General features: G+C 41.9%; 1 protein-coding gene across 4 annotated transcripts in view; it reads left to right on the top strand.

The window, feature by feature from the left end:
* Window positions 1-13,708, top strand: part of DLD (dihydrolipoamide dehydrogenase) — a 37,923-nt gene that overhangs the window by 1,105 nt on the left and 23,110 nt on the right. For 2 of the 4 annotated variants that reach the window (XM_025378416.1, XM_025378418.1), the window contains exons 1-2: window positions 6,627-6,756; window positions 8,663-8,741. In XM_025378416.1, the coding sequence (XP_025234201.1) occupies window positions 6,718-6,756; window positions 8,663-8,741 (118 nt within the window). In that variant the 5' untranslated portion in view covers window positions 6,627-6,717. Of the gene's footprint in view, window positions 1-6,440; window positions 6,757-8,662; window positions 8,742-13,708 lie in introns of those variants that run through there. The other 2 variants (XM_025378414.1, XM_025378417.1) reach the window with 2 other exon arrangements.

The raw sequence follows: 13,708 nt of genomic DNA on the forward strand, positions 1-13,708 counted from the left end.
CAAAAAAAAAAAAAAAAAAAAAAGAATATTATCCCTTCATCTATTAATGGACACTTAGTTGTTTATATATTGACTACTGTGAATAAGGCTGTGATGTGGGAGTGCAGCTATCTCTTAAGATACTTATTTCACTTCCTTTGTGTATATACCCAGAGGAAGGATTGCTGGTTCATATGGTAGTTCTATTTTTAATGTTTTTGTTGGGGTCCGCGTGTTTCCTAAACAAAGGAATGAACACACGAGACAACACCAGACAAGACAAACATGGCGGCTGCCTCGAATGGCGCGCTCTGCTTTATTTTATACAGTCGTTTGTGGAATGTTACCAAGTCACAAGACACATTGTTGTTTTTCTGACCTTTCCCTGACTTTCTGGATTTTCAAGATGTTTACACATAAACAAGCCCCCAGGATCTGCTGTTAGCAGCTGGCTCCTTAGTCCTCCCTGTAAACAGGGAAGGAATGCCCTGCTTCCTTTGCAAGAGCAGGACTTATGGGGAATGCCCTGCTTCGTTTGCCAGAGCAGGACTTATGGGGAACGCCCTGCTTCGTTTGCGAGAGCAGGACTTATCGGGAACACCCTGTTTGTGAGCACATAGTCCTCTACAGTTTTGAGAAAGCTCTATACTGTTTTCCATAATGGCTATACTGATTTTCATTTCCACCAATAGTGTGCAAGAGTTCCTTCTTCTCCATAACCTTGCCAACACTTGTTATCTCTTGTCTTTTTGATAATTAGCCATCCTAACAGATGTGAGGCTACTATGACCATTATGTAGTTCTTCATAAGCCAGCTCTTTGCAGCTCAGTTAAATAGGACTGTAGGCTTTATAACTAGAAGGGACCTTGGAGCCCCTCAATTTAAGGTTCGGGAAGCCAAGAGCTGAATGCTGCATCTGTGTAATGCAGGCAATAAATAAAATAAAACAAAATGAAATAAAATAAAATAAAAAGAAGAGCTGACCTATGCTAGATTACAAACACTGAAAGTAAAGGAGCAGTTAGGTCTAGAACTTGAGTCTCCTGATTGTCAGTCCGGTTCTCCCTACAACATTCTTTCCCGTTTGTAAAATGAGTATGTTGATAATGTTTATTGCCTGGGACACTCATTCCATCCTCCCTGCTCAGATAATTTGTCATTGTTTGGATATTAGCTGAAGCATCACTCCCTCAGAGGAGACTTTTCTGCTCTTCTGTCTTGCCCAACTAGTTCAAATCCCTCCTGGATCTCCATGCTCTTTCATAGTGCTTATCATAATTGCACTTTTCTATTTCATATGGCAGTAGTTGTGAACCTAGTTACACCGTCAGGATGTAAACTCCATGAGGTCAGGGACTGGCTCTGGTTTAGCTCTCTGTTACTTTCCTGGCTTTTAGCACAATGTCAAGCACATAGTGGGCCCTCAGTGATTACTGGACCTGTGAGAGAATGAATGGATAAAGAGACCTTGCAAGCTATAAAGAAAATTCAGATTATTAAAGTTGTTAATACTATTACTGCAGTAGTTAGCACTCATACTCAAGACAAGACGGCACTTTTACTAAGCCTGGTGTCTTTGACTTCTCATCAATGTTTGCTCCTCTTTTCTTTCAGCTTCTGTCCTTCACTTGCTACCTACTTGCCACTCACTCTGCTCCCCTCCCCCTGCCCCAAGTCTGTCCAACTGGGAAAGGATCTTATCCTCCATGACAATTACTTCATCCACTTGACAGTCTTAGTTCCTTGGCTAACCATCCACAAGAAAATCTACAGGCAAACCACTTCACAGGGCTGGAGTGATGATTAAATGGAGAAATGACGTAAAGCTTCACACAGGATTTAGAATAATCCTCTTACCCTCTTTTCCCCAAGGGAAGAATCGTATTTAAATCTAGCAACTGTTAGCTTGTTGGAATAGAGAATGTTTGGAAATGGAGCAATAAGAATAAATCTCTTAACAGGAAACTTTCAGGCCAGGAGTTAGGGTAGTGGTTAGATGGAATAGAACAATTTGGGGAGCAACGGGGGCCGATTAATGACCTCTCAGGTCCCACTGTGTGGGTTTCACCAATTCTGTTCTTGCCTGAGGCAATTTGGAGGAGAGTGGCACTATATGAGAGATTCTCCTGTGCAACAACCTCTTCTAGAAGACCACAGAGCCCAGTTAAAAATAATATAACAAATAATGATTTTGTGTGGGTGTGTGTTGCTTTTTTCCTTTTTTTTTTCCTTAAAGGGGTGAGGGCATGGAAAATATACATCAGACCAATGAAACAAAATGTCAAAAACACAAAAAAACAGAAAATGGAAAAATGTATTTACAAGTAGTACGTTACTATGATGAGAAAGCACAAAGAAGCCTGCTGCTGTAATACATGCATTGGCTCAAGAAGAAACTACTAAACACCATGTGAGCGAGAAGCCTATACTCACGGCACTGCGCTCCAGCCTGGACTGGCCCCACGACCTACACTGTATCAGACATACCATTTTCAGCTCCTGTTCACGCTCCCTCATAACGTTTTTTTTAAAAAAACATGCTATCCTTAATGAATTCATCTATTCCCATATGTGTCGACATGCCAGCAAATTTCCAAGTCCACATCTGGAGTTTGTAAGCTCTAAAATTGTGCTCCAGTAACTTTTCTTCGCTCAGATGTCCAGCTGGTATCTCAGATTCAAAAAAACATAACTCATTATCTTTCTCCAAGGCTGCTCTTTCTCCTATGTTGCCTATTTCTGCATTGGTTTCACTCTCTACCAGCTGTCTAAGCTAGCAACTCTGGAGCCATCTCAATGATTCCTTCACTCTCATTCTCACATTCAGAATTGATAGGACTTGGTGATTATCACAGATCTTGTGGGTGTCTCCCCTGTAAACTCTTAGCATTCATTTCTCCTCTGCATTCAAAGCATTTCTGCACTCAAAGCATTTCTACTGCAAGCATCAGAAACTCTTTGCCTGGGAGATTTCTCTGGCTGCTGGTACTAACTCTGTGCACTTACGGGGCAGGTGAGAATTGTAGAGAGTTAAGTCCCTGGAATCAGTTCTCACTCAAGGACTGACGGAAGTTGATGGATATAGATTGGGTAGGGCAACTCTGAAGCATGCTCTATGCTGTCTCCCAGAGGCCTCCAGTGAGTTGAGCCCCAATTGCCCATAGTAATAGTCTACTAATTAATGTATCTGAAATTGTTTCCATCCCTTTTCCATCTCCAACTGGTGCTTCCTTGCATCATTTATCAAATAAACTCCTTACATTCAAATCCTTGTTTCTGGGTCTGCTTCTAGGAGAATCTAACTAAAGCAATGGCCAGTTAGACACTGGACTAAAGAGAGGAGTTGAGAAGGGATACAAAATCTTTCATATGGATGATAGGCGTTTTAGAGGTATCATTAATCATAATGAAAAACATATGTATTTTATATTAAGATGTTAGATAATTGAAACTGAGATAACCATTAGACATATTTGGTAGACTGTTGAAAATATGCAGTTGAGGCCAGGTGCGGTGGCTCACATCTGTAATCCTAGCACATTGGGAAGACAAGGTGAAAGGACTGCTTGAGCTCAGGAGTTCAAGACCAACCTGGGTAACATAGTGAGACCTTGTCTCTACCAAAATAAATTTAAAAATTCACTGGGTATGGGGTGTGCACTTGTAGTCCCAGCTACATGGGAGGCTGAGTCAGGAGGACTACTTGAGCCCAGGAGGTTGATGCTGCAGGGAGCTGAGATCATTCCACTGCACTCCTGATTGGGCAACAGAGTGAAACCCTGTCACACACACACATTAAAAAAAAAAAAAAAAAAAAGAGAAAAAAAAAAAAAAAAGAAGAAGAAGAAAAGAAAAACAGAGAAAATATGCAATCGGAGATCAGGAGAGAAGTAAAGACTGAAGATAAGGGCTAGGCGCAGTGCCTTGTGCCTGTAATTCCAGCACTTTGGGAAACTGAGGCAACAAAACGAGACCCTGTTTCTACAAAAAAAAAAAAAAAAATTCTAAAAAGACTGGAGATAAGGATTTAGAAGTTATGTATTAGTGTATGTAGGCAGGTGCTAAAGCCATGGAAATGGATAAGGTGGCCAAAATGCAAATGTACGGTGAAAAGACCAGAAAGTTAAGGAGTTAAGGATAGGTTTTTTTGAGATGGAGTCTTGCTCTATTGCCCAGGCTGGAGTGTAGTGGCGCAATCTTGGCTCACTGAAGCCTCTGCCTCCCAGATTCCAGCAATTCTCCTGCCTCAGCCTTCTGGGTAGCTGGGATTACAGGCGCATGCCACCACACCCTGCTAATTTTTGTATTTTTAGTAGAGATGGGGTTTTGCCATGTTGGCCAAACTGGTCTCGAACTCCTGACCTCAGGTGATTTTCAATCATGACATTGAAAAATTGGTAATGACCTACATATCTAATAATAAAATATAGTTAAATGGGTATGTCCCAAAATACTTAGTAGTCATTAGTGTTTTGTTTCTCTATTACTACTATTAATAGACGCAAAGACTAAATATCAATAAAGGCCAAAACGAGCGAAGAAAGTGGCAGCCTTTTATTTGCAAATATGCATACACTCTCGGGCGAGGTTCTCTGGTCCTCAGGTGTGGGGGGCCAGGGAAGTCGCACCGACGCTCTCAGGTGAGGTTCTCTGGTCCACAAATGCGGGGCCGAAGAAGTCACGCTGCTTCCTGCCAGTGGCAGAATTTTATGCATTGGTACTGGAAGGGGGAGGGCAGTGGGCGGGATAAGGGCGTGATAGGGGCGTCTCCATAGGCGTGGCTGGGTAAGTTTCGATCTCTTCGGATTGACGTCATCTGGTGCATGCTCGGTTGAGCTGCATCTTCCTGGGGTGGGCTGCATTTTCCCGTGCACGGGAATGTTGGTGAGGAAGAACCCGGAAGCAACATGGATTGTGCCTTCTTGTTCACCTTCCTCCATCTTGTCCTTTCTCCCTCACCCAAACAATTAGAACTAATGTTGTAGGCCAATATGAACGTGGAAAGTTGCTCGTGAGAGTTTTAAGTGAAAAAAATCAAGTTAGCAAAATAAGTATGTTTCAATTTCTGGTTATATTCCTTAGCTGGAATACAAACACTGCAAGTGTGGGCTGTCCATTGTTGACATCTCCCCCTCCACCCCCAGCGTGTTTGCATTGATTTATATGCATTGTGGCTTTTGTTCTAGCTGAGAGGAGAAGAGGTATAATTGGTAGAAGAGATGAGGAGGAATGTGGAGGAATATGGTGAGTGCAGTAATGAATCTATTTCCTGCCTCAATTCTCATACTAGGTTGAGCTCCTAGGCTTTGTGAATGACAGCTGGAAGGGATAGAAATGTTTCATTTTTAAAAAATAAAAATACGATATTGTAATTTTGGACAAGGGAGTAGGGGACAAAGCCCCAGAAAGTTCAGGAAAGAACTGTGAGATTTGGTGCATATGGAACAATAACTCCTAGACCAGATGTCAAAAACTGCCATGAAGCTGGAGAGGAGACAATTCTCCCCATCTGTGTGGTAGAGGCTACTCACTGTCCCCCAATATCTCTTCATCTCATCTTGCTTATTAATACAATTTTAGGTAGGCACTCAGGTGACAAGACTATGTTTTGCAGATCCCCTTGCAGCTAGGTGTGGCTTTGTTATCAGATGGAATGAGGGGATATGATTGTAGAAACTCCAGCAGCCATCTTGAATGAAGGATGCAAGGCAAGCTCTGATGATGGCAGAGTCACGAGATAAAAGGAGCTGGGGACCCTGTCACAGGATAGAGCTGCCAGCAATGCCTAACAAACACTAAATATTACTCATATCTAAACCTGAACATAGATAGGCAGTAATTTCTAACCAGTGTTTAGCCCAGCACAAGGCCTGGGTGGTAGACTTTCAATAAATGTAGAATTAAGTTTATTCACACTATTTAGAGTTATGGAAGGCAAGAATCAGACCTTAGACTTTCGTGCTCAATCTTGAAGACAGTGTTTTTCAACCCTTTCAACCGATTATCTCTCAAAACCTAAAATCTCATCCACCATCCCACTGTTTTACCGGGCAGATGTGTTTCTCAACCAAAGAAATAGAAGATAGTGTGTTCTCTACCTATTGTCAGTTAGCTAATTAGAGCAGGATGCTGGCGATGCCAAAATCTGTAGCCCCATCCCTTATATGGCACTTGAGGGGAGCGAGTATAAAGCAGTAGTTAAGACCAAAGGTTTTGGCCTTGGGGCTGCAGTTATCTCTCCTTTTCAAGACCTTGGGGTCAATGTTTAACCTCTCTGGGCCTCATCCAAGAAATGGAAATACTAGTAATACTCCATATGGTTGTTGCAAGGATGAAATCTCTGTAGAAAGTGCCGAGGAATGCCTAGCACAACCAAGAGCTTGTCAAACTTGTCACGCTTTACTCTCTGTAGCGTGCATTAGGCAAACGATAGTTTTATTTGTTTATTTCATCTTCCAAGTATAAGAATACATTGTAGCTCGACATTTTGACACCGCCCCTAAATCTTTCCCACCACCACCCCCGCTGCAACAAAGCACTACGCTCCTTACGACAGCGTACGACGCCTAGCCTGACAGGAACACCTCTTACGGTAGAACCGCGCGGGCCAATCGCGCTGCTCCCGAGCGAAAACGTAACTGCGCCTGTGCATGCGCAGGGCGGGGAGACCTTGGCGAGGCGTCGGAGGCGCCCAGCGGAGGTGAAAGCATTGGCAGAAGGGAAGATACAGCGGAAAAATGCAGAGCTGGAGTCGTGTGTACTGCTCCTTGGCCAAGGTGAGGGCCGAGTAGGTGGGGTCGTGCTGAGCCAGAGGCACGGAAGGTCCCGCTCAGTGGGTCCGGGACGCGGCCTAAGCCCGTTGGCCTGGCGGAGCCCAGGCGCCTGGCCCGCACCACCCCTGGCCCTGGCCCTGCCTCTGCACCGGCTCAGCCCGGCCCTAGGCTCCGAGGTAGCAGCTTCTCCTGCGGCGGTAGCAGGCGAGGGACGGGCCTGGGCCCAGGCTGTGGCGAGTCCTTTCAGGTTGTGTGACGGCCGGCGGTCACAGATGCCACACCCCCAAGCCTGGGCCGAGGGCCATCCGGTCACACAGAGGCCTCTACCTTGGAGGAAGTGTAAGCCACCCACGTCCCGTATAGTCTGGCTCTTTATGCCCTCTGCCTTTTTCTCATCCTAATTCTGACCCCTGAGTGGCCTCATTTTATGCAGTGGGCAGGTAACCCTGGGGTCACTTCTTGAATGGTTCAGACCCAGTCAGCTCCAACAGAAAGCCCTCGGAATTCCCCTAAGGTCTTGTCAGTGTTGGCAGCTTTCAGCTGGTGTTCATTGCCATCTCTCAGGTCTTTCTGGATATTTAAATCTTTAATTGCAGCAGGTTATCAGAACAACTTTCCTTTTTAACCTGCCTACCAGACACAGCCAAATTGTGTGTATGTGGCACCGTGGCCGGGTACTATATTGATGGAGACCTCAAAAATAATATAGCGATCAAACCCCTTTGTTTCAGAGATGAGGAACCTGCGTTCCCAAAAGTTAATGTAACATTCTATAAGTCATGCTTTTAGGGAGCGGCGGAGGTGGGACTAAAACTCTAAGATTGACAATCGGCTGCTCTTTGGGTTTGCTGTCCTGACCTCAAGTGTTAAGAGTTGCCTTGGAGTAGTTTTGTCACTGCCGCCCATTTGCCTACTGTGATAGAAGCAGGGGCTGTTTGCTTTCTTTCTTTCTGCCTCATTGCCCTTAGGAAATGGTAGCCATCCATATATAGAGATTAGGGAGATGATGAGTTTTATCAAACTGTCGTAGCTCCAGAACGTAAGTACACTACTTGGTGCATTTTCCTAAGTTACCTTGTCTAATTTGCTATTCCTAGTTGATGGCTCAGGAAGATCTTCATAGATGGTTCTAAGTAAATATGGACTATATATACATGCTGGCTTAAAGTTAGGAAACAAAAATTACAAGTAAAAGGATTATCATGTATAGATTATTCAAGTATTTAAGTTAGAACTTTCAGAGCTTTATTCGTTTATTTATTTTGAGACGGAGTCTCACTCTGACGTCCAGGCTAGAGTGCAATGGCGCGATCTCGGCTTACTGCATCCTCCGCCTTCCGGGTTCAAGCGATTCTCCTGCCTCGGCCTCCCGAGTAGCTGGGATTACAGGCGCCCGCCTCTATACCTGGCAAATTCTCTTGTATTTTTAGTAGAGACGGGGCTTCACCATGTTGGCCAGGCTGGTCTGGAACTCCTGACCTCAGGTGATCCGCCCACTTCAGCCTCCCAAAGTGTTGAGATTACAGGCGTGAGCCACCACGGCTGGCTCAGAGCTTTATGACATTAAAATGATCCCTGGCACTAATAATTAGCCATGTTTTCTGAAAATTGAATAAAAATACCATTGAATACATTTTTAAAATTAAGTATGAGATGGTTTGTTGACTATTCATAATAAAAAGATGGGTGTGGCAAGCAGAGACTGAAAAGTTCAAATGATTAGTTATCGTCAAAGAGTTATCGTCAAAGAGGGAAAATTGATCTGTAACTTCTGTGTGGCAATGGAAGAAGATACACTAATAATCCTTGCTTGATACATTTGCCAAAAATTGTTCTGTTTTCATCAGCCTTAAGTAGTTCTATGTTTTGAATTCATATCTTACATAGTTGGAACATTTTCTTTTTCTAGAGGGGCCATTTCAATCGAATATCTCATGGCCTACAGGGACTTTCTGCAGTGCCTCTGAGAACTTACGCAGATCAGCCGAGTAAGTACTTAAGTAAAACATTTTTTTCATCACGTTAGTTGACAGTTCGTTTTTGTTTCTATGTAAAAGTAAGTGAATATTGGAATAACTTATGTTAAGTGTCTTATAGTTCATTTGTTTATGTATTTATTCGTTTGAATGTGTGTTGAGCTAGTGTGTTCCAGGCGGTGAACAAGGTAAAACCCTGCTTTTGTGAAACTTGTAATTTGGTGATAAAAGACAAACAATATATAAGTAACGGATAAATATTTTGGGAAGTACCTGACAATTAAAGCAGGTGATAGGGAGAAAGAGAGATAATTTTAGATACAGTGTCAGGAAAGGCCTTTCTGAGGAGATGATGTCTGGGCAGGATCCTGAGTGAAGTGAAGGATTGAGGTTACTTCAGGCAGAGGGAAACAACACTGAGAAAGGTCTGAGGTGGAACTTAGCTTGTGAAGTTTAAGGAATAGCAAGAAGGCTGATGGGGCTGGAACAGAAACCCATAGAATGTAAAATCAGAGAGGTAGGCAGGAGACAGATCATGGAGTGCCTTATAAGCCAGGCCTAGTAGTTTGGATCGTACTCCAAGTATGATGGGAAACAAAGGTTTTGAGCAGGGCAGCAATTTCATATGTTTACATTTAAAAAGTTAATTTTGTCCATTGAGTGAGGTTGTGTTGGTTATTTTAATACTGTTTAGAATGATGAGATGACTTTCTTGACATCCTGAATGAAAGTCTTCATGGGTTTATCAAAAGCATGTTTTAAAGATTAGCAGGATGTACCTTAAAAGGAAGCTATGGATCATGGAATTTTCTCCTGTATACTTTTTTATATTTTTGAAGTTCCTGTAAAGGATATGCGTTTTATTTTTTTTTAAGTATTTAAAACAGAAAATCAATAGGATTATATTGAAGTATTTTGACCTGTCAGTACCAAGGATATTGATTATTTGAAATGAACTGTTTTGACATTTACTGAATTCACCCATATGGATTATAAGTAAAATCGAATGTCTTAAAGCTTCAATTATAGAAATCATTATCTGGGGGAACTGTGACTGTCAGTCTCCCTGCATTCTGTGAAGTAATTTAATCCTGTATCCTCAACTGTTATCCAGCCATTATCATTTTGGATATTTTATTTCTAGAGGAAGGGGGAGGATTCTAGTCACCCATGACCAACAGTGAGTGAGTGATTTATCCTAGCTTTAAACAGTTCAAGAAATCCTTTTTAAAAAAAAAGCTAATATGATGATGAGGGGAAAAGTTGGACCTCTTATACACTTTGTCTCTTTTTAAATGGGAATCTCATTTTCTCAACTCACATAACAGGAGAGATGTTAGATTTTCATTTCTAAAGGATGTTTTTTATACCTTTGGAATCAGTCAACAAAGATTATTCAGTGCCTTTTATTTGCCAGGCAGCTCCTGAGCCAGAACTTGGATTTTAGTGGAATGAGGCTGAGCGTTCCACTATCAGTTTGGGGATCCCTTGACATTGAGTAAATCATGAATCACTTAGTACCCATGTATGTAAAGTGTGTAAAAGCTTTGAGTGGATGCAGTAACAAACATTTTACACACATACTTGTATTTGTCTGAGGTATGTGCTTACTGTCTTTTCCTCAGGAATGCAGACTTCATCAGGGCAGGGACTGTGTGTGACTGACTGTTTTGTTTTGTACCTAAAGTGATACAGTAGGTAATCAGTACATATTTATTGAATGAATGAACCCTGGGCCAGGTCTGTTTTAGTTACTGCTCTATGGCAAAGCATCTGGTATGGTGTCTTGTACAAAGTAAGTATCCAGCTACAACAATAATAATATTAACCGATGCACTAAGGGCTTAACTCTGTCTTGGGCACAGATTTAACCCTCATGGCCTTTCTCCTACCTATGTGCTGCTGTTCTCCCCATTTTATAGATGGAAGAGTTAGGTTTTTCAATAGGAAATGACAGAGCTGGGAGAATCCTTTTGACTTCAGAGCCTGCACTGTTAATGTTTTATTCAGTTTTCTTCCTTACATGAGTATTGATTGACTCTCCTGAGAAGTTCAAATCTTACTATGATACAGTCTCGGTTACAACATCTGAGAGATGTCTGAATAGCCTTATGAACCAGGTTCATCAGAATTTGCAAAGTTGTGTGTGTTGCTGTTGATGTGACCTTTTATTTCATGACAGCACTTAATCAAACTTGTAGCACTTATATCACTCATGTTCACTCATTCATTCATTCTTTTATTTATTATTTTGACAGATACTAATATCTACTATGTGTTAGTCACTGGGCTAACTACTGGAATACAGCAGTGAGCAAGACGGACAAGACCCAGCTTTTATAGAGCTTACAATTTAGTTGGGGGAGACAAACATCCAACACATAATTGTGACAGGGGTCCACAGACTAAGCATAGGGAGTAATGACATCTATATATATATATGGATTGGGAATGGTCACATAATTCTTTCCTTAGGAATTATATTGATAGCTGAAAAGGTTGAGAGTAACTCTGGTTACAGGTTGGACCTTTCACTGTAATTCTTTTTTTTTTTTTTTTCCTATTTAGACTATAAGAACTAGGGCTATGTCATTTATGTATACACACACACGACACAGCATGTGCAGGCACACCCCCCCCCCAAGAGCTTGAAGTAGTGTTTGTAATGTGAAATGCGTGCTGTTAGTGTTTATTTCTAGGTAGATGGAACAGATCGTACATAGGTAGATGAGCATAATTCTATGCATGTAGGCTAAGAGTAGTAATTCACTGTTACTGAGGCTTAAACTGCATGGTATTGGTGAGTAAACAGAACGTGGTAGGAGATGAGGCTGGAGAAACAGTTACTGAAGGAATTTGGATGTTGTACTTAGGAACATGGGCTTTATCTAACAAGAGATTGGGGAACCAATAGAGCATAACAACAAAGAGAATAACATCTGAGTTGGGTTTTAGCTCTGTGGTAGCACTGTGTAGACTAAAATGGAGGATGTGAATGAGACTAGAGGCTGCCGAACTGAAGTTTGGAGGTGGATCTGAGAAGGGGAGTAACACTGAGTAACCAGTATGCACCTGGCACCTTCTTAGGATCTTAACATGCGTACTCTCTGAGGCTGCAGGTGTCATCCTTACTATTATCCCCATGTTATCAAAGCCCAGAGAGATTGAGTAATTGGCCCAAGAACTTAGCCGGGGTAGAGTTTGGAACCCAGGTTTGTTTTACTTCAGATTATTTCTTTTTTTACTGTATTTCTTCTTTAGGGACCAGGAGGTTATGACCAGAAAGTGGAGTGTTGATTTCAGAGGCTGAACAGTTTTGGGTGATAACAAGTATAGAGTGTTCACTATAGGAGGAGGTTACTGAAAAAGACTGGAGAATAAGGCCATTGACAATGTAAAAACAACTTCCCTTACCCCTCAACAAAATGTCAGCAAATAAACCTTACCAAGTAGCTCTCATATTCAGTACATTTGGTAATTAATGATTATTGCCTTATGACATCTCTTTTCCTGTTTGATTTTTCTTTTTAAAAATCTGGGTTTTTTTTTTTTTTTCTTTCTAAGACGAGGTCTCGCTCTTGTCTCCTAGACTGGAGTGCAATGGCACAATCTTGGCTCACTATAACCTCCGCCTCCCAGGTTCAAGCGATTCTCCTGCCTCAGCCTCCCGAGTAGCTGGGATTACAGGCACCTGCCACCATGCCCGGCTAATTTTTGTATTTTTAGTAGAGACGGGGTTTCACCATGTTGGCCAGGCCGGTCTTGAAGTCCTGACCTCAGGTGATCTGCCCGCCTTGGCCTCCCAAAGTACTGGTATTACAGGTGTGAGCCCCCATGCCCAGCCAAAAATCTGGTTTTATCTTCATTTTGACATGTACCTCTTTTTCCTCACTGCATTGTAAGGTTATTGAAGGTACTGATGAGTCATAACTATTTGATTTTGTTCTGATAGTAAAGCATATTCTTGTCATTTTAGTTGAAGTTCTTGATTGTCCAGGAGATTATGGGATCATCTGAGTGTTTTGGCAGGCGATAGAACATAATGGTATGTGGGAGCATACATGTCAGAATCTAGAGGACCTTGTTTGAATCCTGGCTAGATTACTTACTAGTTGTGTAGCCTTATGCAAGTTATTTCGTTGTTTTCAACCTTTTCTTCCTCTGTTAATGGTAGTAATAACTATGTCATAGAAATGTAATGAGGCTTACATAAGACAGTACACGTGACTGGCTCACTAACTGGCACATTGTAAACTACCCAAGTGTTAGGTATTGTAGACTGACTTTTTTTTTTGAAACAGGGTCTCACTCTGTCGTGCAAGCTGGGGTGCAATGGTGTGATCTTGGTTCACTGCAACTTCTGCCTCGCAGGTTCGGGAGATTCTCATGCGTCAGCCTCCTGAGTAGCTGGGACTACAGGCATGCACCACTATGCCCAGCTAATTTTTGTATTTTTAGTAGAGATAGGGTTTCACCATGTTGGCCTGCCTTGCCTTGAAGTCCTGACCTCAAGTGATCCACCCACATTGGCCTCCCAGAGTGCTGGGATTACACAGACTGACTTCTTGAGATACATCTTATAATTATATTGATGATTAAAATTGATTTGTAACACAACACCTTTATTTCAGTGGTAGCCTGGATAATGTGGTGCCTTATTTTCCTTATAATGATCTAGTATGTAACACTTGGAGAATTTGTAGAGTACTTTTCTTGCCTTTTTTCTTTGAGTTAATTTTAATAACATTAATTGCCTTGTTCAAGTCAGTCACTTCTTATTGTACTCCAGTATTTTTAAAGTATCAACCTGATACTTTAAACCTGATAGGAGCACACATTTCCGAATCTAAAGGACCATGTTTGAATCAGCTGATACTTCACTGACACTTGAAACACAGATTGCTATTCAGCTGTCATTTGCCATTTTTCCATCAGGCTTGCCTTAAATAAATGTATTTCATTTAACTACTTTTCTGTAT

The sequence above is a fragment of the Theropithecus gelada genome, chromosome 3 (assembly GCF_003255815.1).
Source record: "Theropithecus gelada isolate Dixy chromosome 3, Tgel_1.0, whole genome shotgun sequence".
NCBI classification, from domain to species: Eukaryota; Metazoa; Chordata; class Mammalia; order Primates; family Cercopithecidae; genus Theropithecus; species Theropithecus gelada.